Source organism: Lepidochelys kempii, chromosome 27, assembly GCF_965140285.1.
Source record: "Lepidochelys kempii isolate rLepKem1 chromosome 27, rLepKem1.hap1, whole genome shotgun sequence".
In the NCBI taxonomy this organism is placed as follows: domain Eukaryota; kingdom Metazoa; phylum Chordata; order Testudines; family Cheloniidae; genus Lepidochelys; species Lepidochelys kempii.
Genome location: NC_136406.1, coordinates 12,449,233 through 12,473,660, shown reverse-complemented (window position 1 = coordinate 12,473,660; position 24,428 = coordinate 12,449,233). Strand labels below are relative to the sequence as shown.

Below are 24,428 nucleotides of genomic sequence, written 5' to 3'. Positions count from 1 at the left end.
GTTGGGAACATGCTTGGGGATGGGAAAAGTCCATGTGGGGGCACTTGCTTTGGAATAAAAGGGGCCTATAAGAGTGTCCACGTACAGATTTGTACTAAAATAGCACAAGGTGTGACTTACAACCCATTTAGTTATTTTGGTGCTAGTCTGTGTGAGGACAAGCCCTTATTTTACGATAAGTGCAAGCAATCCAGTTGACTTCAGCGTGGAGGACTTCATGTGCTAAAAGTTAGGGATGTGCATAAATGGACTTGGGCCTTAGAAAGGAATTAAGGGCCTGCCAGTCAGCTCCCTGAGGACATCTTTCACTGGGAATGGGATGGTAGAATCTCCACCTGTCTTATTTGTTATAAAAATAACCAGACACTTTCTCCTAGTGTAGTTTCTGTTGGCTATTGTTTATTCACCTTTTCCATTTCTCTGTTACATGGTTTTGTATAGTGCCTGCTAATAGTTAAAAAAATAAAATAAAAGCCTTATTACATAATCAAAGAAAGTTTTAATCAAAGGTTGATCGATACAAGTTTATTTAAGCCTTTAGCATTGAATATATTAAAGCAATGTCTTAAAGTATCCATTCTTAACTTTATCTGAACCAGGCTATTCTGAAAACCTATTAGGATTCCCTATAGATATTCATCACAAAATTAATGCACAGTATAACACTGTTGGATAATAAACTTTACCCTTGTGTTTGCATAGAGGAAAGAATGTTTACTGTAAATGGCAACAAAAAGAATTTAAAACTTGTGCAAAAGCAGTGCAATCACCCCAGGCATTTGACAGGTTTGAACACCGGCATTCTGCACTCAGAAGAGGCTCCTTTTGTCCTGGAATCAGGAAGCATCAGACAAGCACATCAGAGAAACAATTCAGGCTCCCCTCCATCAGTTTCCTTAGAGGATGCACATAGATGGTTAAACTCATTCCTGAGACATGTAAAGCCTTCACTGGCTTGGGATAAAGGGTGAAGGAAGGAGTCAATTTTATTATTAAGTTAGATCCGCAGTCCGGTAACCGTGAACAAGACTCGGACTTTGAGCTCAAAGGCAGCATATTGTTTGTGGCCTTAGGGTTAGTGGTCTCAGCTCTGTTCTGAAGAATAAAACATCTGTAACAGAGCGGGTTCTGCAAAGCACAGGCAATTGGGAACTGCCGTTCTGCAATATCAGTACTTGACTAGATCGGAGCAACAGAGCACAGCGACAGCTTTGTTCTGGAGTACTGGTGTCGCACTCGATCCGAACAACTGGTTACAGGGACTGAGCTCTTTAACAGTGCCCATATTTGGCTGAAGATAAAGGACACAGCTGACAAGGATGGATTATTTCAATAGTACTGGTTGGCATCTGACCCAGCTTGATGATGGGTCACATCACATGGAACAGATGGGTTAGCACAGGGGCCCCCAACCTTTCTGTGGGAATAGCACATTCCTATTCCCAGAAGACCGCGGCGGGCGCCAGACACCCCGCCGCTGAAATGCCATCGAGAAGCGGCAGCGGAAAGAAGCGTTGCTGCCAAAATGCCACCAAGAAACGGCAACGCTTCTCGGCGGCATTTCGGCGGGCGGCTCTCCGGCGGCCACGCTCAGCAGCGGCATTTTGGCGGCGCGGTGTCCTGCAGGCATTGCACCCGCGGGCACCGCGTTGGAGACCCCTGGGTTAGCACTACAGTACTGGTGCCTAGTCCAGCCTTGCTAGGGTGATTTTACTAGGATCTATATCCCTACAGTATTGGTTATGATCAAGTCTGTGCTATCACACCTGAAAGAGGAGCTATACACCTGCTATACAGCACAAAGCAGAATTAAGAATTATTCCAGGCTGTGGCAGTACATATGATCATCATACACCTGCTTATCCCCAAAGGTTTCATCACAGAATGGGCAATCCAGAATGTGGCTTCGCACATGGTCCTCATACTGACGTGGCCCAATGTCATCAGAAAAGACCTCATGACACAGGGGGCATTTCTTCACAGAGGGCTGAAAGGTGAATACAAAACAATGACATATATATAATGCATCCGATGAAGTGAGCTGTAGCTCACGAAAGCTTATGCTCAAATAAATTGGTTAGTCTCAAGGTGCCACAAGTCCTCCTTTTCTTTTTGTGAATACAGACTAACACGGCTGTTACTCTGAAACATATGTAACGGAGGAGGGGAGGTTAGAAATAATCAGTTACAGGGCAGGCTGCTTTAGTTTCTAATGCTCCACAGGGTTTTAAATGTTTCCATGCCTCAGTGACTGGCTCTGTGAGCCTAAAAGCTTCTCAGAACTGCTTTTGCTTTCTATCCTACCCAGTATGTGTCCATTTCTCCATTATGAAATACAGCATCTGGCAGCTGAATTCTGCTCATTCCGGCTTCCACGCTGATGTTGCCCATGGCTGCAATTGAGTTCTAGCAGAGTTCCCTTGTTCCTGCTTAGCACAATCATTAATTCCCCCAGCTTATTCTGCAATATACCGGGCTCCATTCCTCTGGTCTTGGAAGGTAGAACCCACTACCTTGACCATAACTAAAAGCTTATAGAGGAAACTGGCTATGGAGCTCAATTAGACTTCTGCCTTCATAACACTAAGCAAAATCCACCAACCACTTTACTCACCACGTTCACAGCACTTGATTCTAGGGAGTCTGCAAAAGAACAGAAAATGCAAGGCTTAATCATAGCCAAAAGTAAACCGTTTGATGTGGTGTAGACCTGTTATTCTTGATTCTTCTTGAAGCACCAGATCTAGCTCTGAATCTGGAAGAAACCTCCACATTTAAGACTCCAGAACGCTGAACTGAGGACATGGGACTGGCTGCATTGCGGCTGGGCAAACTGGTTCTCTTTCTTGGCAGAAAGAGAGCACAGTGCTAATCACTTAAGTCAACTCTCAGACCTGACAGAGTTTTGGAGCTGCCAGGGCATCTTCTGAACATATGGGAGGCAGCACAGACATGCTGTTGAGAGCTTTTTTTTTCCTACAAACCTCCATATCAAGAGGGATGACAACCTGCTAAGACCCCCACCACCACATGGGGAGGGGGAGGTCCCTCCTGCCAACAAAGAGTGAACGGACAGATTCCATCTTTTCAGGAGCTATGGGGAGGAAGTAGATTTTCACCTTCTGTCTCTCACTAGCCAAGAAGAGGTAGGAGGACTGAAGAAAGGATCTTCAGGGGGTGGGAGCTCCCAACTCTATTCATTCTTAATTCATCTCTGATTCTAGCCCAGTTCCTTGATTAGGGTTCTCCTGCTCGGGAGCAGTCAGGATGCGATTAGATAGGACCCATCCCATTTGGTCCCTGCGAGCCTCTGCATAGCATGCCAAGTAACTCACTATAGTACGGGTTCCCAAACAAAAGGTTTGCGCTTTCTGGAGGCCGAGTTGGAACTTGTGCCAGTGGGACAGCAACCCGGGCAGAATAATCCGAGCTCTCAGAGAGGCGCATCAGCAGCTCGTTGTTCTCTTGCCTTAGTCTCTGCAAAGGGACAGAAGAGCAGAATGAAGTTCCAGGAACTCAGGGGGCCATTTCAGAGAGAAGCCATTTATTATTAGCCATGACCATTTGCACTAATATAGTTCCTCTCACCTGAGAATCTCAAAGCACTTCATAAATCCTTTTCAGTAGGTCAGGCTTATCCCCATTTTACAGATGGGGGAAACAGGCAAAGAGAGGTGAAAACACCTATTTGATGGCCCATGTAACACAGGAGGTCAGACCTGATGATCATCGAATCATAGACATTTTGGGCTGGAAGGGACCTTGAGAAGTCAAGTCCAGCCCCCTGAGCTGTGGCAGGACCAAGTAAACCTAGACCATCCCTGACTGGTGTCTGTCCAACCTGTTCTTAAAAACCTGCAATGACGGGGATTCCACAACCTTGCTTGGAAGCCTATTTCAGAGCCTAACTAGCCTTATAATTCGCAAGTTTTTCCCCAATATCGAACCTAAATCTCCCCTGCTACAGATTAAACCCTTAACTTGTTGTCCTACCGCCAGCGGACGTGGAGAAAAATTGATCACCGTCCACTTTATAACCGTCCTTAACCTATTTGAAGACTTATCAGGTCTCCCCTTAGACTTCTTTTCTCAAGACTAAACATGACCAGGTGGTTTTTTTTTTTTTTTTTTAACCCTTTCCCTCATAGGTCAGGTTTTCTCAACTTTTTATCATTTTTGTTGCTCTCCTCTGGACTCTCTCCAATTTGTCCACATCTCTCTTAAAGAGTGGTGCCCAGAACTGGACACGATGATCAAAGCAACCCCTTCTGCCCTTAAAATCTATGACCAGCCTAAGGTCATTCAGTTTGTGGCAGAGCTCTGAACAGAACCCCGGAGCTATTCTTTAGCTAATAACTCTGTGAAAAGACTTTGTGTGGTTTGTTTGCAAACACTGGGTAGGACCACTGAATTCCATGGGAGCCGTTAGGCCAGTGCTGAGAGCATCTGAAAAAACCCCACCATCTCATCTGATTGCATTTTAGTAAAGCTTTCTTCCACAATTTCCTTGCCAGGCAGCTCTTTTTAACTATTTTCTCATGATTCTCTATTTCATAATAATGGTTCATTATTTATGAGCTCCTTAATAAGTCTCAGCAAAACCTCTTACAGCTTTTTGTTCAACCACCTTGCCTAACTCTGAACTGTGTTCAGTACCACTGCTAATGAAAAAGAAAAGGAGAACTTGTGGCACCTTAGAGACTAACAAATTTATTTGAGCATAAGCTTTCATGAGCTACAGCTCACTTCATCGGATGCATTCAGTGGAAAATACAGTGGGGAGATTTATGCATCCGATGAAGTGAGCTGTAGCTCATGAAAGCTTATGCTCAAATAAATTGGTTAGTCTCTAAGGTGCCACAAGTACTCCTGTTCTTTTTGCAAATACAGACTAACACGGCTGCTACTCTGAAAACTACTAATGAAGACCTCTCTGCGCTGTGAGGTTGGTAGTGTGGGTGTGAGTTTCTCACCAGATTTTTCTCATCTATTTCATCCTTTTTCCGCTGAAGAATCTGAAACAAATGGTTCTTCTCCTCGAGTTCCTTTGCTAGATCACGGTTTTGATGCTGTGAAGCAAAAGCATTAGGTTTGTCAGTGATGGGGAATCACCAAAAGAAAAGCTGTGAGAGCATCGGGGGTTGCTCAGATATCATTTGTTTCTTATGCCTGCATTTGTGTGTGTGTTTCAACAATAAATAAACCTTGACCTTCAACATGAGTCTGACCATGTCATATCTAACCAACCTAAGTCACCATTGCTTCCAAATTAAACCACTCATGGTCTGTATTTCCCTCATTACATACATGGCGATACTGTGAGTAGGGATGTAAAAGTTTACCCGATAAGCATCGGTCTTATCGGTTTTGGTTATCAATTAAACTCTGCAGCTGGACTGCGCCCAGGACTCCGCTGCCACCACGGGGCTGGCAGCCGGGACGGATGCCCTGGCACAGTGGAGCTGGCCGTGGGGATCCCAGATGCGGGGTGGCAGTGGAGCTCTGTGGGGGTGCGGTAGCACACACACCCCCTGCACCCCTAATTCGCTGGTTGAAGGTTTAACCGTGTAACTGATAAAATTTTAGTCAGTTACACAGTTAGTTTTTTTTAACCGCTATTTACATCCCTAACTGTGAGTAATGTTTTCTACCATCTCTGGTTGTCTAGAAGCTTCCATCATCTTGGCAAACAGTGACCTGGCCTTGGCTATTCATGCCTTTGTTACCGCTCAGGCTGGATTACCGCAATGCAGCATACCTGGGCATGAAGCCTTCAGCCCTTAGGAAACTTTAGCTGGTAGAGAACACCACAGCACATCTCCTCAGTAACACTGGCTACTGTGAACTAAGATTGCCAACCTTCCAGGATTGTCCTGGAGTCTCCAGGAATTAAAGATTATGTCATGTGATGAAACTTCCAGGAATACGGCCAACCAAAACTGGCAACCCTACTGGGAACACATCAAACCTGCCCTCAGCTCCCTACACTGGCTTCCCATAGAATAGCAAATCAAGTCTGAGGTCTTGGTTCTCATCTTCAGGGTGCTCAATGACCTGAGCCATGGGTATCTAAAAGATTGCCTCAAGCTCCGAGCTCAACAGCTTTGCTCCTCAGGCACAATGGGAACTTTCTACAACAAAAGTAACAGTTTGTGTGTGCAGGAACAAGAGCTTTCTCAGGGCTAGTTGGAGCTTGTGGAGCAAACTCCCCCAGGACTAAAGACAAACCTCGCCCCCTTCCTCTCTAAGTGCAAGGCCTGTTTCTTTGACGTGACCTCTCTAACCTGCCAGCTATATTCCCTTGATGATAAAGAAGTGTTCCATTCTGCTGTATACCCATTGACTTTACATTCCTTTCAGTAAAATATTGGCCCTCCCTGAATCCCAGCAACACCTTGTCCTCTATACAACCACAGATTTCATCCCCTCACTTTTCCCTCTACTCTTTGGAGACCATCCCCCACATCCACCCAAAGAAAGACATGACACCTGCTTATGTTGCAGATGAAGAGCCATGCCGGCCTCTGTCACCTTCAGATCCTCCAGACATTGTTCCAGCTTCTCTTCCTGCTCCTTCTGCACAGGACCACAAATTTCAGCACCATATGCAACAGTGAGCGGGAGCCACATATAAATAACAAAAGGAACACCAAAGAGAAGGGAGGTCGGAGGAGGCATGGGATGCGCACACAGCCAATCAACTCATCCCCCACAGAAAATGGATGCTTCCCACTGTTTCTGGCTTTCTTCTGTAACTTAGACCCTCTCTGCTCCAAGTGCATCTGTTTGTAGTCACTTCTATTAAATGGCTTTGCTAAACTAGGATACTATAGATGAGTAAAGGGATGACAGAGAAGAGTTATAAGGGTGTTGTTGCCCCTCCATCAAGCAGTAGCAGATGTACAGGGCTTTGTAAACCAGCTTCCCACTGGAGCAGAAATCAGCGATGCAGAGTTTGGGTATATTCCTCATATACCTTGTTTTATTTACATGTATACACCAGTCCTGGGACACGGGCGGTCACAAACAGAACACAGACAATCCTCTCTTTTAGAAATCTCAGCAAAACACAAATCCCTGGCTCCCAAGGAGCAAATCTGACCGAAGAATTGACACTAGTTAGAGATTAAGGCAGGGAGCAAACTCTCTTGCTGCTTGCAGCAGCTCTTCCCAAGGAACTGAATCACAACCACCAACCATACAAGTGTTTTCCCATCAAGACTAAAAACCGGTTTGCACACTAAAAAAAGAGCACCTGGAAGAAAAAACGAATGTGTAACAGCACCGCCTGCTATAACAGGGGCGGTCCCTTCCCCTCCATCACCTAATTCCCCTGGAGCTTCCATAAAATCACCTCCATCTGCTCACCGCTATGGGCTGCTCTCTATCCCTCCACCCCAGCTCCCTCATGCCTCAACGTTACTGGGGAAGGCTCTACCTGTTCCGTCACAGTAATGCGTAACTGACGATTCTCCTCCTTCAGATGCTCCAGGTGCTCGGTCTTGTCATGGTCCATCTGAACCAGGCTTTCCATTTCCTTCTCTTGATTCAACACCTGTGACTGAGGTGAAACAAGAGTGGATGAAAGTGATGGCCCAACAGTTCATACAGGACCGAAGGAAGCACAGGCAATTTATAATGCAGCAGGAATGTCCAGAATGAAAATAGCTTGGCAAAGTCTTACCAAGCCATAGATCCTAATTCCAAACCCCACCCTATTCACATGGCTTTTGGGTGTGATTTGCATAACTGCACACTAGTGGTAAATATCCTGAAATGTTGACCTGATTCAGTTGTAGAACAAATGTCTGGAAACCAATTCCAGTGAAACATGTTTGGAACCCAGTGAAACTTTTGGAAAAGCACCAATCTGGAGACAAGAAAGATGATCCTTTGGCTGGGAGACAAGAGAGCTCAGGTCTATTTCTGGCTCTGCCACTGATTTTGTGCATGTCCTTAGTCAAGTCACTCAATCTCTGTTTCCCCATTTGTAAAATAGAGCTAGAAATGGGAGAGCAGGTAAAAAAAAATTTTGATGCAACAATTTTCCATCAAATGCCATTTTAGTGAAATTGGGATGTTTCAGAGGAGTCATATTGGATTTGATAAAATTTTTGTTGGAAAGGTTCGTCGGGACCAAGATGGCATTTCTGGTCGGGAGGATGGGAAAGCTATGTAGCCTGGTGGGTAGAGGCTCCATAATCCAGTAGTTCAGACACTGGCCTGGGTCTCCCATGTCCCCAGCCTAACTGCCAGGATACAGAGAGTCAGTCTCTCCTTTTCCTTCTGATGGACAATAGCACATTGTTTGAAACCTCTCTCTGTTTCATGAAATGGAGTTGTTAGTTTCCAGCTAGCCTTACCACTTACATACCTCATAGGGCTCTTGTGAGAATAAACCCTTCCACATTCATAAATCCCTTTGAGATCCTCAGATAGGAGGAGCTAGAGGAGTACAAAATCTTTATGATGAACCTAACATGGGTGCAGAGGGGAGGTGTTTTGGGGATGAGCTGAAAAATCTGCAATGATTCGCTAAAACTTCCCAAATACAGCATTTGTTAGGAGCTTCCTGGAGCTTACGTTGTCATGTTGTAGGTTCACATTTTCCTAAGAAAACCATAGAATCACTAGGAACAACTCAGACACCATCCTAATTTGCTACAGGCAGCTCCATTCCCAGCCAGACACGCCAAGTACTACACAGATTGCAGAAGCAGAAACAGACTGCGCCTTGCTTACCTGCAGCTGGTCCATGTGATCCAGGGTAGTTTTCAATCTGTTTTCCAGCTGTTCCTTCTCAGATGACACTTCTTGGTTGTGCTCTTTGAATCTGCTCAGAGCAAACTAAACTGTAACATTTTCAGCTGCATGTGGCCCCCCAAATTCCCCCTCAGCACCAGCCCTTGGTAAACCGCACCCACAGCCTTCATTTCTCAACCTAATCAAAAGCTTATCTTGTCCTCAGGCAGGTTCAAATGGAGTAACCCTAGATACCAAAGTCCTGCTGTCTTGCTCAAACCTTTACATGAAGTTACCAGAGATTCCACAGCCCTGTGGGTTCCTTTCCCCTCAACTGACGCAGACAGCTGAGAGCCTATCATCCGTGGACGCATTCCAAGAGTCAGTTTTGCGCAGTCACCCTCACACATCTGGTTGACTGAGGGCCTGTGAATGCCATACCTAGATCAAAACCCCCAGGGGCTCCTTATACTCTCACTCACAGGGTGCATTCTGTGTATACAGTCACTGGCTTTCATCAGCACGAAACAAAAGAGGAAACCCAACCCACTGCGCCTGGGAGCTTCCAGGAACTCCCATTTGCAGACGTATGGTGTGAACACTCACTGCTGCAACTCTCTCTCTTTGCAGCCATTCTGCTCCGTCAGCCGCTTGTTCTCCTCTTTCAAGAAATTTCCTTCCAGCTCCAATTTCTCACAGCTGCTCCTCAGAGACTCCAGTCCTTTCTGCAGCTCCTGAGTGCAGGAAGGTAAATGGGAGTCAAACCACAGAAACAGCCATCATTTTTGCTCCCCACTGTATCCGCACGTCCTTTTGAATGCAACAACCCCAGACATCCCTCCTGAAGGGAACAAGATTTTCTCTCTCCTTTCTCTTCTCTCTCATGTATTCAGCTCCAGTTTTGCTTAAATTGGGGCCCTGGACAAAAGAGGAGGAGGAGGGAGCAATAATAGGCACGTCAGATCCAGAGCTGGCCTTTGGGGTTTTGGGACACGCCTATGAAATCATTTTTGAGCACTCCCCTTTCCCAAACGTGACCAACTCCAGCCCATCATGACCAATCTGCTCTGCACTGGGTCAGCCTCAGGATTTGGGAGAGGGTTGGAGAGATCGTTTTTTGGAGATACACGCACAACTGACTCTTTGCACACAAAATGTCGGTCAGATCTCTCTCTCTCTCTAAATCTTTGGACCTCACCAGGCTCCGGCTGCAGAAGTGAAGCCCAAGTGCTCGGTCCTTTCCACCCACGCGATTGGTTTGTATTTTCAAGGCTTTTTGCCAGGAAAGGGCCTTGAAACTCTTTTTGTTTTGCTTTTTAAATGGACGTGGAGATTCTCTGTTGCATTGAGGGTTCCCCCCGAATTCGGAAGGCCCAGGAACCCAGTTCCACTCAGAACCTGTCTAACTGCAGAAAGAAGCTCGGCACAGAGCTCCCATCAGTTCCATTCCCACATGCAAGGTGCTGGGGCTGCAGCAAGACTGTTCCACAGAGATCAAAGGGCATGGGGCGAGGGAAAGAAGTGAGGGGGAGATTTTCTCTTCTCTTTGCCCGTTGGGACTAACCCTGAGAAGCATTTACCAACCCCCTCATTGGTTACAATGGGAGATACAGTTGCTCACATTTCTCTAAGGCGAAGACCTTAAGTCTATCTTATTCTCCCCACTCCACTTTCTCTGGTCTCCCCCTTTTCCCTCCTCCATGTCATCCCAGTTTCCAGCTCATCTGGACTTTTACCTTATTTTCCTTTCCAAGTGTTAGGTTCTGTTCCCTAACTGAAGCCAAATTCATCTGGGCAGAGCTCATCTCTCCGGCCTGTAGCTCCTGAGCTCTCCGCAGCTCCAAGTTCCCAGTCTGCAAGAAACAGACTTCTCCCTCTAACTCCTTCATCTTCTCCTGGAAGCACATAATGGGTATGTATAAGCCTGAGTTGTCAGCCACAGGGCCTCTGAATTCCTGTATTATCCCTTGTCTGTACCTGTGCCAGCCGGAGCTCCTCCTGCAGACCCAGGTTCTGCTTCTGGAGACAAAGGCAGCTTTCCTTCAGTTCCTTGTTTTCTTTAAGTAAATCCTTGTTTTGTTGCTCAATCTCCTCCACTTCTCCCTTGTAAACAACACAGACTTGTTCAATAAGAATGCAGTGTGTAGTGATGAGCAAAGGAACATAAGCCCTACAGAAAACCACAGTATATTCTTCCCTACCCCTTCACTGACACTAGGGAGACTGGACTTCCCTTTCAGTTTCTCCTGGTGCTGCCAGAGCTTGTCCAACCAGAGCTCAAAATCAAGCTCCAAAATACTGCACACACCAGGCCTGAACCTCCAAGGCGCTCAATGCCCTCAATTTCCCCAGAGGTCAGTGGGAGCAGAGGGTCTTCTGCCTCTTGTAGGATTAGGCCCATGAACTGACGGATCTGCACAACCATTAACTTCAGGCGGCCAGCTGAGTCCTCGATACAAACAAGCACCTGCTGGCTACCCAAATGCACCCTTGATCATTTCCTGGCACAGTATTACCTGCTGCCACAGCTGCGCTTCCACCCCCACCCTGATAATACAGGAATGGTCCAATTTCTACTTTTGGGGTTGCAGGGAGCAACACTTACTGAGGCTTTTGGAGACTGAGGCTCTGGGAGACCTCTAAACCCCCACCTCCCCCAGCCTAAGGGAAGGAGCCACTGGACCCAGGCGTCAAGAGATTATGGGAGACAATAAATGAAAAAACAGACAGGAGTGAGGGTCACATGGTCTAAAGCAGGGATCCAGAGGGGGACACCGAGCAGAGAACCCCAGACAGTGCCCACTGCCCCTTGAAGACATCCAGTGAGCCAGTGGACACGGCCCAGAGGAACTCTGCCCAGAGACTTAAAGGAGGATCAGAAATAGGCCGCCCAGTCACAGAATACCTCCCTGTCCAGCTTCCTCCTCCTGGTACAGTGGACGGCCACCTTGGCCAGTGCCAGGAGGAGATCGACCAGAAGGTCTTGCGACTTTATGGGGCCACAGATGAGGTGTGCATAGGTCTAGAGAAGTGCAGCCAGAACTTAAGGAGAAGGTCCTGGAGGAGCTGGAAAGGGGACTGCAACCTGGTGCGTTTGATGTAGGTGAGCGCCAGGGTCTCCCTCTCACTGCAGACGGGGCAGGTGTCAGGGAAGGTAGTGAACTGCACCAGAGACACACCCAGGCTCAAGGCTCCCTAAAGGACTGCAGGGAGCACCAGCTGAAAGAGCCACAGATAGCTACAGGCCACATACAACACACCACCATGTAGCCCAGCTAAAAAAACAAACAAACAAACAAAAAACCACTTTCCACTTACACAGCACCTTCATCAAGGGACTCAGTGGGCTTTACCAAGTCTATTAGTCCTCAATTTACAAAGGGGTAAACTGAGGCATAAAGCGATAAAGGAATTTGTCCAAATAGCACAGTCTGTGGTTGACCTGGGGACATAACCCAGCAGTCCTGATTTCCAGTCCTCTGTTCTAGCTATACTACATTGCCTCTTTTAAGAAGAGTCTCCTTAAGTCCAGTGGAAAACTGAATCTGACAACAGTACTTCCACAGCACCTAGGAACCCCAATTATGGGCCATGACTCCACTGTGCAAGGTGCTGTATAAACACAGAACAAAGCGACAGCCCCTGCCACAAAGAGCTGACAATCTAAGTTGGCTGTCTGACCCTCCACCCAACACTGAACTTTTTAATTGACCCCAAGGCCAATTTCTGCAAAGAGCCCTAAACAAGATAATTTTGCTCAGCCTGACAGCGGGAGGGGAGGGAAAAAACTTGTTCTTCTGTTTCAGTTCCAGATCTCAGTCTGTAAAACAACAGACCTCAAACTGTTACCCTGACAAGGAGATTCTGCTACTGGAGACGAATAAAATGCCAGTTTCTACCTCCTGCTTGCCAAGCAGGAAAGATCTGTCCTAAGCTGTCCACTCTAAGTTCTACCAAGCTAGGGAGGAAGTGAGGTCTGGTCTTCCGAGCAAGAGACTGGGAACCAGGACTTTTGCGTTCTATTTCTAGCTCTGTCAGTGAGTTGCTCTGAGTCTTCTGGCAAGTTCCTTTACTGCTTTGTGCCTCAGTTTACCCATCTAGAAAATGGGGATAATATTTGCTTACCTCAGAGAGAGGCTGCAAGGGCTAATGAATGAACATTTGCAAAGTGTGTGAGATTCTTGAGTAAAAGGTGCTATAGAGTGTACATTATTGGTACAGTATTTCATTTCATAGATTTCACAAGGCCCAGGAGGGATCTATAAATCATCTCCTGATCTCCCATATATCACCAGCCATTAAATTCATCTATGTGCTGAGCCCAATAACTTGGATTAGACCACAGCTGTTAAATGTATAGCCCGCAGGCCATTTCATCCAGCCCTCAGACTTTGAGCCCAGAGTCCGCACTCCGGGAATGTGACGTGCAGACCACACCAGTGTGTTGTGCTGAGACTCCCCCATGTAGATCCTGCTAGCATGCATTGAGGAGCAATGGACTACATCCATGTGCGCTACAGAAGATTTAGTGCACACCAGCCAGGATCGCATGGGGAAAGTTAACACACAGCACACTGGTGCACTCGACAAATGCGAGTCCCAGTTCAGTGCTGTAGTCACTGGACCAGGATGTGTTAGGGAAAAGAGAGTCTGAACAAAAGATAAGGTCATGAGAAAGCAGGAAGAGAGAGGGAACATACCTGTGTAGTAACCACCAGGATATCATCCTCAGTCTCTGCCCGGAACTGGAAAGGTACACTGGCGCCACGGACCACCCCATCCTCGTCAACGTAACAGAACTGGTAATATTCATCATCTTTTGGCAGGTAGTAGGCTTAAAAACAAACAAAAAACCCCACCATAGGGTGTTTTTAATTACTCAGGCCTCTTGTCAACTGTACAGCACAGAAAGCCCAGATCTAACCGACCTAAGACGACAGAATACAAAGCAACATACACATTATAGGGCCAGCTCCTCGTGCGATCATCTATAGCAGTGCAAAGTGAGCGTAAAACACTGACACTTTGCACTGATGTAAATGACTCCTCAAGGAGCAGGTCAGTGACTCCCTATCACCAAAAGAACACGGATCGTCAGACACAACTGAACACAGTACCTGCAAGGGGGATTCTCACCAGGGGCTTTTGCTGCACTGATAACAGCAGAAGAGGAGGCCGCAGGACGGCATGTGCCGTATGGATGTGTCTCCGTATTAGCAGGAGGGGACACTCTCTCCAGGCTGAACTGCACTGACGGTATATTCTTGAGGTGACCTTATAGCCACAGCTCCTTGAATGAAGTTTACCCAAGTACGGGACAATATTCCTATTCAACAGTTGTACAGCTTCAGGTGGTAACACTTATTACTGGCATTTAGAGCAATTTGGTACATGACCGTGCACGTGCGAACTGTGAACTGCCCATCCCTTCCCAACTGACCTCGAAACTGAATTTGCTGCTGCACGACAGAATCACCGCCGAGGTCAACCGGGAAAGGAGCCCACATGAAAGTGTAATATTCCCGGGTTGTTTTCCATCCCACCTGCAACAGCAAGATAATTATACGGTATCATACAGCTTATTGACGTTTCTCCTGTGACCATTCACAGAGGGCAATATTGTAACTTGGGCTGTAGGCCCGCACTAAGCTGTAAGAACCCCCTTTACACTACTATACCAGCTACCCAGATCTTGGGTCCATGCACATAGGAGTAATCAGGGCTATTTGCCAGCTTACCCTTCCTTGGAGCAAGAGGGAAGGGAGAGGTGGGGAATGAGAGGCGCACTGGAGAAGGAAGAGCGTTGAGGGCAGATGTGGGCACAATGCACTACACGACGCCTATTCCTCACTGGCCCTAGGAAACAGGGCACAAGTCAGATTGGCCCTGAAACAGCTCTAATTTCAGGCTGGCCCCTCAGCAGTCCCAGAATACAGGAAGTGCAAAGGTGGCTCAATGCTACGTTAACCTCCCCTACTCCATTCCTGCTCCCAAGTGCAAAAAGGGCGCCACAAAGAGTCAGGTCCCACGTCTCTTGTTGCAGTACAGACACTGCAGCATACAAGTTAGCCCCTGAAAAAGAGCTGCTACTCTGTTCTTCCCAAGTCTCAAACCCTCCCTTAGGGATCAAGCGTGAAATAGCTGGAAATGTCCACACCAAGCCATTCCTTTCGTGAGCGGCCACCTTACAATACATGGTGGCTAATGGTTCGGCGCACACGCTTACCCGGAAAATGCCCACCCAGTCCTTTCTGCGAGGAGCGATGTGCTGCGTGAGGGTATAATAGCAGGTTATGTCTCCTCCGGGGACGTAAAACTTCTCCACGTTATTAAAGATAACCTGGGAGAAGTGGCAGTTGTCCAAGAAGACAGCAGAAGTGGGAGGTTCATCTAAGGTCTCATCCATGATGACGTTCTGTGAGAGGACAAGAACAAAAGCGAAGAGTAAGACAAAACCTTGCAGCCTGTGGTGCTGGGTCACAAGAGACTCCTGGGACCTCATCCAAAGCATTCTTAGCACCCGAGGCTGGTCAGCATGAGAAATGCAAGACACGCGCTCACACCAGTAAGAAGCAAATCCAACAGCCTTCCTATTTTTTCATTAGCAATTCACCATAATGCTTTAGCATCCAAATCCAACACATTTTGTGTCATCCTCATCTTTGTGGCTCAACCTCATTGTTAGGCTTGGCAGAAATCAATTTTTATTTATTTATTTGTAAGTTTAACAGATAATATCGATGTTTATTTTTAAGCCTTTTTTATTATCATCTCTCTAAATGTTCACAGTCACAGGAAGTTATGGGCAGGTCAGACAATAACTGTTTAAACAACAGGAGACATCGAGATTCAAAAAGTTAAAGCTTTATAACCATTAAAGCACAAATGGTCAGCATCACATATCAAAATATACAAAACCAATATCCTTAAATCAAACTGCAAGAAGTTCTCAAGAAACATTTTTCCTGCTTTGCCTATTTGTAACTTTCAAATATCCTAGATGGGAATATTTGGGGGGGGGGTGATGTGTGTGCGTGTACAGTGAAACTGACGGTTACCGACACTAACCAACAGAAATCTAATGGTTCCAAGCCTACTCATTGTGCACACCTCCCATGCAACATGATCCTTGCTCCTTAGGTGGCAGTAGTTCGCTCTTAAGGGTCTAAACCAGGGGTGGGCAAACTTTTTGGCCCGAGGGCCACATCAGGGTTGCAAAACTGTATGGAGGGCCGGGTAGGGAACGCTGTGCCTCCCCAAACAGCCTGGCCCCTGCCCCCTATCCGCTCCCTCCCAATTCCCACCCCTCTCATAACCCCCGACCCATCCAAAACCCCCCGCTCCTTGTCCCCTGACCGCCCCCTTCCTGGGACTCCCCGACTGGCCCCCCTGGGACTCCCACCCCCTATCCAATCCCCCCCCGCTCCCTGACTGCCCCGCCCCCTATCCACACCCCCACCCCTCACAGGCCCCCCGGGACTCCCACGCTTATCCAACTCCCCCGTTCCCTGACTGCCCCTGGGACCCCCCTGCCACTTATCCAACCCCCCGGCGCTGGCCCCCCTTACCATGCCACTCAGAGCAGCATGTCTGGCAGCCGCACCACCCGGCCGGGGCCAGACACGCTGCCCTGCAGGAGCACGCAGCCCCGCCGCCCAGAACCGCTGCCTGTCCAGCGGCGTAGTTGCAGGGGAGAGGGAACAGCAGGGGAGGGGCCGGGAGCTCGCCTCCTCAGCCGGGAGCTCAGGGGCCGGGCAGGACGGTCCCGCGGGCCGGATATGGCCCACCTCTGGTCTAAACCCTAAGGATGTAGCATTTGCTACTAGCAACCACTGTAGTAAAATTGCCACATGGTTCTCCATATTAAAAAAGACATCTGTTGCATAGCAGCAGCATCAATAAATAGTATAAGAACTCTCACCTGTTTCTTTATTTAGGAACCTTTTAATTGTGCTGTTACAAGTTCAAAAAAATAAATTACACGCGGTTACCTGCAAGAGACAGTTCAAAACTATCGACCCGCAACTGTTAATAAAACAGTATCCAAACTACCAAGAACAGAGGCAACATCCAAGACAAGAAACACTCAGAAAACTAAATATATGCCTTACCATCATGCCCTAGAGGCAGCCAGACTCAGGGTCTGGCAGATTGCCAAGGGGAGGGATTCCTTGCCAAGAAAATCCTGCTGCAAGTCCAGGACAGCCCAATTCCAGGAATAGAAAGTAGGCACCTCCCAGCTGATCTTAACTGCAGCTATTGCATATAGGGTAAGAGATGACCTCAGATAAAATCCCAAGGTGGTCTGGGACTGTGTCATCACAGTCTGTGTCATCACCAGCACCAGGAGTTCCATGTGGAAGTGACCTTAGATCAGAACACTGGTCTTCTGTGATCACTTAGAAGGTGGCCAGCTGCATTGTGTGTCAGCCAATACTTCCCAGTGGCCTCCTGGGGCAGCTCTAGATGGAACATATGGCAGATGTATAGCCTGAAGGTGGCAAGGGTGTAGATGGCTGTTCCCAGGGCCGCATTCAGAAAAGAAAAGCTGTAATATCTCGGCCAGCCATAGAGAGAAAGGGGGGCTCTATTGGTCCTTATTTTTACTCGGGTATTGTCAGAGCCAGGACATGGGCAGCCTGGGGGCACAGTGAGCTGCTCTCTATCGGGGCCAAAGGTCAGAGATCAATCCAAGTCCGGACAAAACTGCAACGTCAAAGTCCATTACAAAACTGAGAGTGTGAGGTGAGAATCAGAGTCAGGCCAGGCCAGGGTCTTTCACTAGGGTCAAGAATGGTCTTAAGCCAGAGACAGTAAACCAGGGTCGGAGCCAGGATCACAGCAAGCAGTTAGGGCAAAAGCACACCAGAGTCTGCATTGCTCAGACAACTCCCAGACATGGCTTCCTAGCTTATATGGAAAAAGAAAAGGAGTACTTGTGGCACCTTAGAGACGAACAAATTCATTTGAGCATAAGCTGTAGCTCACGAAAGTTTATGCTCAAATAAATCTGTTCGTCGCTAAGGTGCCACAAGTACTCCTTTTCTTTTTGCGGATACAGACTAACAGGGCTGCTACTCTGAAACCTAGCTTATATGGGGAGTTTCAGCCAATCAGGGAATCATGGAGGGCTGTCACTCATGCCCCTTAGGGTGGGACTTCCTGAAGGGCTTAGCCTCTCAGTTCCTCTTGGTGATAACCCTAACCAGGCTCCTGGTGGCAGTGAGAAAGTAGTACCTACCTTGAACTCTGCAGCCTTGGTTCTAGGCCCATGGGTTCTCACGGGTCTCCTAGTACAGGGATGAATTCACTAGTACTCCAGCTGAGAATTTATTCAGTAAAAGGCGGTGCAGATATCACCTCTGCCCAATCGCATCCACAGCATACAACAAAATGCTGTGGGTAGGTAAGAATTACACGGCTGCTACTCTGAAAATTTATCTCCATTGTTTCCCAGCCTTCCTGATCAAGGTACACAGGCGGACAGCTACAGACCCCATGTTTAAATGACATTAATCACCCCAGCCCCCAAATAAGCACTGCATTTCACAATGTTTTTTTAGAGTGGGATCTTCTTGTATCTAGCATCTTTCATGTTCAATATGCCTCAAGGCACATTACAAAGCAATGACTCAGATGTTAAGAGAGCAAGGACTACGCGGACAAACATAGCAACTGTTCTGCACACAGCACTAGCTCAAAACCACTTGAACCTTGGAACATGTATTCCTGGGACAGGGAGGAGTTAGCCAGCCTGAGGGCAGGGATCCTGACTCTTTCCGGGCTATGCCATGGGACCTTTAACAGCCACTGTGCTATGTCAGAATTGGGTCCGAGACCAAGATGGTGCAAAGGTTACATGTGACCAGTGTCTGGCTGCAGCCAAATAATGAATTCATCAGCAAAAATGCTAAATTCAGCAGCTGCCCAATAGCAGAATCCATAGGGCCCTGAGTGAGATGGCTGGGCCACTCTCAAACCCAATTATTTTAGACTTTTTGCAGACTCAGACAGGCATTGCTTTACATTTGATTCATGTTTTAGATGTTGTTATAGCCATTACAGATCAAACTTAATTTAAAAAAAATGAAAGCTGAGGTTCTGGAGCACAATCTGAAGCTATGGGTGAATTCCATGGCAAATTCCACAACCACAAAACACACAGGGCTCTGTGTTCGTCTTATAATTAGCAATACTTTGCCTTTCTCTTGTATCTTCCAACAAAGTGCCATGCAAACTTCACAACCCTTCTACGACAGGAGTATTATTATCCCCATTTTACAGATGGGGGAAACTGAGGCACAGAGAGTTTAAGTGACTTGCCCAAGATCAAACAGCAAGTCAGTGACAGAATTTGGAAGAGTGCTGTACCCCAGTTTCTCCCTGTTCTAACTTCTAAGCCTGCCAGCTGTCTGCATGCGTTGTCCCAGTGCTTCACTGATGCAACGCTGTTTGTTGGCTCATTTCAATCAATAGAACAATAATGAATTAAGGACAACAAAGAGGGAGAGGAGGAAAAGAGACATAGGGGAATGAGGAAATTATAAGGGCATGAAAGAAAGGAAAAAAGGATGAGGTGACAATGTAATGATGTCCAAATCCTGCCACTCATTCCTTGAGCTGTTCATAAGCCATCAGCAGAGAAAGAAAAGGAAAGAAAACATGAGCAATCTGCTACTGCTCCTTACAAAAGGGCCAGTGACAGCCACACCTTACAGCATGCTAACGAGTAACTCGCTGCTGCACAGACTGTGCAATGAACTAATGAGATATTAGTACACCATGCACCCAGCGGGGGAGAAATAAATACCCAATTAAAGATTTCCCTTTTTTACAGTCCATCTCTGAGGGACTGTTGTTGTTTTTTCTTTAAGAAGAGACCATTTTCAATTCTATCATATAAGCACCAGAAATCCTAAGGTAGGCTTATGTATGAACACCGTTTCCTAGAACTATATGAAACCCTGAATTCTCCTTACTAAGCAAGACGAGGTCATTTAATTGCCATGATTAGAAAGGTGAGACCTGCACTCGCACCTCACAGGTGTTAATCAACTAAAGTTATCTGAGAAGAGTTTGAGTCTCTCCAAAATATTCATACAGCCCTCAGGTACCACCTAGATAATAAATAACCAGATTCAAGAAAGAGGGGAGCAGGTTGATCTTGTGGCTAAAACAAGACCCTCAGGAGATTGGGATTCAGTTCCTGATTCTGCCATTGACTTCTTGTGTGACTTTGGGCAAGTCACTTAATCCCTCTATGGCTCAGTTCCCTGCTGCAAGAAGAAATCAAAACAAACGTACAAAGGGGGATTACAACTATCTAGACAGCGGCAGAAAGACTGTTTCCACAAGGACCAGAACTGAACCCTTCAAGAAACCCCTATACCTAGCATGGGTGATTGCTGAACAAGTTAAACCAATTGGTCCATGGTGTCACCAATGAATAAATATGCCAAGGCCTCAATCAGGGAGTCCAGATCCAGGAGAAAAGAAAACAGCAAGAATCATCCAGTCCACAAATTCAGCGCCCAATGCAACCCTCCCATCCCCTCTGATGATCAAATGCTTTGTAGAGCCCTTTGAGATCACTGAATGAAAGAAGCTGCGCAAATAAGCAGGAACTCCAACTCTATTCTCTCGCTCCAACAACGTCATTCAGATACATCAGCCCCTTTCTCCCTCCCCTCTTCTCTGACAGATGATCCGCCACTTATTTTCAAGGATTACTGTAGTCCTAAAGGAGCCTAGTTAGATGAATCATGGGATGGAGAGAAGCAGTAAGCTCAAGCACAAAAAACCCTTTGCCAGCAAAGCTATCAGCAACTCTTGTCAGTCTGGAGCAGGGGTAGTCAATAGGCGGACCATGGGCCAAAGCCGGACTGCCAGATACTTCTGAACGGACCCCAAAATCTTTTTATTTCTTTATCATTTTTTTAAATAATTTTCTCTGGAGTCTGGACCTTGACCAAGAAATTTATACCTTGACAAAAAATAATTGACTACCCCTGCAAATCTGGAGTATAAACCTTACCACTACAAAGGAGGGACAGTTTCTATGTTTTACTTCCTTGACTGCTGTTCTTACGAGGTCATCCCCTTTTCTTCCACTTGAATCCCTACTCTAGCTGGCCGTTTCCTTCAGCATCACGCTCAACCCCCTCACTCTCACCATAAAAGCTATTCATAGTTCTATCCCTCGTATATTTCACCCCCACACCTTTCACTATTCCCCTGCTCACGCAGCCAAATACATGCCAATGCAAGGACAGAGGGGGGCAGAATGTGTCTCCTCTATTCAGCGGCACCCCCTGTAGCTATTGCCCTTATGGGTACTGCAGCAACAGAGAGAGAATGGTTAGGTTTGGCCCAGCTCAGCCCCAATGTGCCCTCTGTGTATTGAGGGGGAGACACTGTACAGAAATGAGTAACTGGGCCCAGTGAACTCTCTCTCCACTGTGCTAACACAACATGCATTGACACACCTCTAGTCTCCTTTTCCCATAAGCAGCTTCATGTCTTTTCCACATCAAACCATATGAGTGGAACATCCTCCCTGATCCTGGGTGCCATGCAACTTCCCAAGACCCACTTCTTTCTGCTAGGTTTCCAATGCTGACCTCCCTCTTCATCACTCATAGAAACTGCCATATCAGAGCAGACCAACGGGCCCATCTAGCTTCACACAAACGATCACAAACACTGCTTAGGGCAGTTATGAAATCAACTGCCATTTGGGAAGTTTCTCCCTACTAAAGTAAAGGAATTATATCCCTTACACTTTTTTCCCCTACCCAATGTTAGAGTGGACTTTCTCATTATTCATATAAATGGATAATCATCTTGTGAAGTCTGCTGAACTCTTAACCTCAGTTGGATATTGTGGCAGTGAGTTCCACAGGCTGATTATGTGGGCATTAGAAAACCTTATGTCCTTTTATCAGTGTTAAAGCTTGTTTCCTTAATAGTTTAGAATCACCAATAAAGGTAACAGACTGCTTCCATGTTACCTTATCTATACAGCCCTTTATTTCACATATCCCTTTCACACGCTCTTGTTCCCCAATACTATAAACATAGCTCCCTTCCACCCAAACTCCTTGTTTCCAGTCACGTGGGGCACACGCAGAGTTACCGCCTTACCAACTCAGGCATCACGACCCCACGTGGACCCGGCGACTATTGACACATCGTCCCTTTGCCGTGCGTCACGTGGCACAAGTTGCAACATTTCAAATGGGGCCCCTTAAGAGATTATTGGGGCAGTGGGGGAAACAGCCCCAGAAAATCTCAGGGTGGGGGCAGGCCATTCAAAAAGGTTGGCACTATTGGCCCCTAGAGGATGCTGTGGCCAAAGTCCAGGGCCCAAAGGATCCTTGGGGTGGGAGAGACATCTGACCCATAGAAAGCATAAAGACTGGCCTCTTTCCACTTTTGGTATGGGGCGGGGGGGGGAGACGGGGGGGGGAAGACGGGGGGGATTGTGCTGCCCACCTGCCCTTGCTGGCCACATACAGAGAGGCCTTGGGGGATGGAAGTAAGTAGGGGCAAGGGGGTGCAGGGGGAGGAAGGCGGACGGGATTTGGGGGGCAAACCCCACCATGGTGCCCCAAGGTGACACTTTGTGGCGATTCTATGGGGGTGGGGGGTCATCCCCAGTGCCAGGCCTTGTGGGGCATGCCCCCCCTTCCACCTGATGGTGGAGGGGAGAAATTGCCCGCCCCCTCCAGACCTTGGAGGATGCCCCCAAGTGGGCCCCCCAGCCCCACTTGCTCTGCGCGCCGGGAAACGAAAGCGAAAGCGAAAGCAGGGCAGCTGCTACGCAGACAGGACAACCAGCTCCCCGGTGCCGCCCCCCCCCCAGTATCCCCGGGGGGTGGCGGGGCTCACACCCCCCACCCTGGGGAGGGGAAGAACCGCCGACTCGCTCACCGCTGGACAACGTCTCTCTCTCGACGCCTCTCGGACCCTACTGCGACGGAAGAAGAGGAGGTGGAGCCGCCGGGAAAGGGCGGAACCGACTGCTTCCGCCCCTCAGCCCCGCCCGGATTTTTTTCAGCGGGGCACCGCCCCTCGAAGAGGATGCTGGGACTTGTAGTTCCGCTGCTGCTGGGGTGAGGGCTGTGCCAGAGGGGACCCTCGCCCCTGGGTTTAGGGGACGTAATGTGGGAGGGGGAGAGGGGGGTATTGTCTATGCGTCTGATTCGCTGGGGGAGAGAGGGGTCTTTTAAAAAGGTAGCAGGCCCTATAAGGAGTGATGCTGGGGATTAGGGGCAGGCCATTCAAAAAGGTTGGAGCTATTGGCCCAAGGAGGATGCTGTGGCCAAAGTCCAGGGCCCGAAGGATCCTTGGGGTGGGGAGGGAGAGACATCTGACCCATCTAAAGCAAGGAGAGGGGAGTGCTGGGCGGGGGTGCTTACTTTTCAAATAAAAGTTTCTAGCCTGCATGGTTATGGAGAAAGCTTGAAAATGTGACTCTTAGAGAGTCAAAAACCAGGTTGCCAACTAAAAGACCCCAAAATATAGTCATTCAAAAAAATCTTCATAAATTTAAAGCCTGTTTTATAATGTTATGGGAGGACTTATTCATGATTTTTTAATGCTTCAGATAGGCAATACTGAGGTCGTTCCAGGTATGGGGAATGTCATGTACAAAGGCACAAAGTTAAGAGAGGATGAAGATGGACAGAATACATTAAAAGGTAAAGAACAAGACAGGGAGGATGCTGATTGATGTCCTGGCATATTTATTAGTAGATGAAGCCAGGGACCAATTGGTTTAACCTGTTCATGAAAACAAAGGCGGAGATGCAGATGGAGACTGGAGCTGTTCAGCGCTTTGAACTCAGGGAGCTTCACAAAGAAGAAGAAAGAAATGGGTTTGACGACAGTTGATGTGATAAGAGCCACAGGTAGGATGGGACACCATTTGAAATAAGTGTGAATATCCCAAGCCCGGGGGGCTCACCCACCCTGCCCTCCTGCAATAGCACATCATGGTGGCATTCCTTGCCTTGGGATATGGCTTTGGAGGTCGCAGTGCAAGGAGACTTTGTGGGTCCTTCATGTTTGGAGGAAAGAGTGACAAGGTAGGACCCTCTTAATCATTTAACTGGGCACTGGAAAGGGTGGAACACACCCTATTGCTCAGGCAGATGGCTCCACCCACTGGCTAGTTTGTGGATTGACAGACAGCTATCTGATAAAATGGACAAGAAACCTGATTGAGAGAGAAAGTGGGGTTTGTTTTTTTTCTTATTATTATTCAGTGTCTAAAACCTCTACGCTTTTTGTTTATCAGCACCCATTTAACTCAAGACAAGATAAAGTATTGAACAGGGAGAAAAATTCTTCAGTGGTTGAGGTTTTTCGCTAGGATGAACCCAAAGCCTAACTCACCGGGTCTCTTTCTTTACTCTGCTAGAATGGTTGAGCAGCACCTCACTCTACTTTTCTCCTGTGGCTGCCCTGTTTCCCTCCTGCAGTTTGTACTGATGTGGGGAAAGGTCAAGGTCACTGAGACATGTTAGAGTATGTGAGAGGTCTTTAAAAATTAGACCATTTACTTCTTAATACATGCATGAATTACATAACTCTGACTTAACTGAAAATTTTATATGTGTGTAACTTCTGTTTGTTTTTCACTTCAGAAATATCTGGAACGTTGAACTTATCTTCCCTGGAGG

The 24,428-nt window shown here is 47.3% G+C and overlaps 1 protein-coding gene across 3 annotated transcripts; it reads right to left on the bottom strand.

Moving 5' to 3' along the window:
• Nucleotides 1-367: 367 nt before the first annotated feature.
• CALCOCO2 (calcium binding and coiled-coil domain 2) lies at nt 368-22,772 on the bottom strand. Of its 3 annotated transcripts, none has more exons than XM_073326400.2 (14): nt 22,675-22,772; nt 14,969-15,157; nt 14,183-14,285; nt 13,443-13,576; nt 10,720-10,845; nt 10,479-10,637; nt 9,349-9,476; nt 8,743-8,833; nt 7,439-7,561; nt 6,490-6,576; nt 4,974-5,069; nt 3,336-3,477; nt 2,615-2,643; nt 368-1,987 (listed from the first exon to the last, which is right to left on the bottom strand). In XM_073326400.2, exons 2-14 carry the CDS (start codon nt 15,146-15,148, stop codon nt 1,817-1,819), a joined length of 1,569 nt encoding a protein of 522 aa, XP_073182501.2. In that variant the 5' UTR covers nt 15,149-15,157; nt 22,675-22,772; the 3' UTR covers nt 368-1,816. The 3 variants fall into 3 exon arrangements, with proteins under 3 accessions (XP_073182501.2, XP_073182502.2, XP_073182503.2); XM_073326401.2 differs by having other exon boundaries at nt 6,532-6,576; XM_073326402.2 differs by lacking the exon at nt 6,490-6,576.
• Between the last annotated feature and the right edge of the window lie 1,656 nt (nt 22,773-24,428).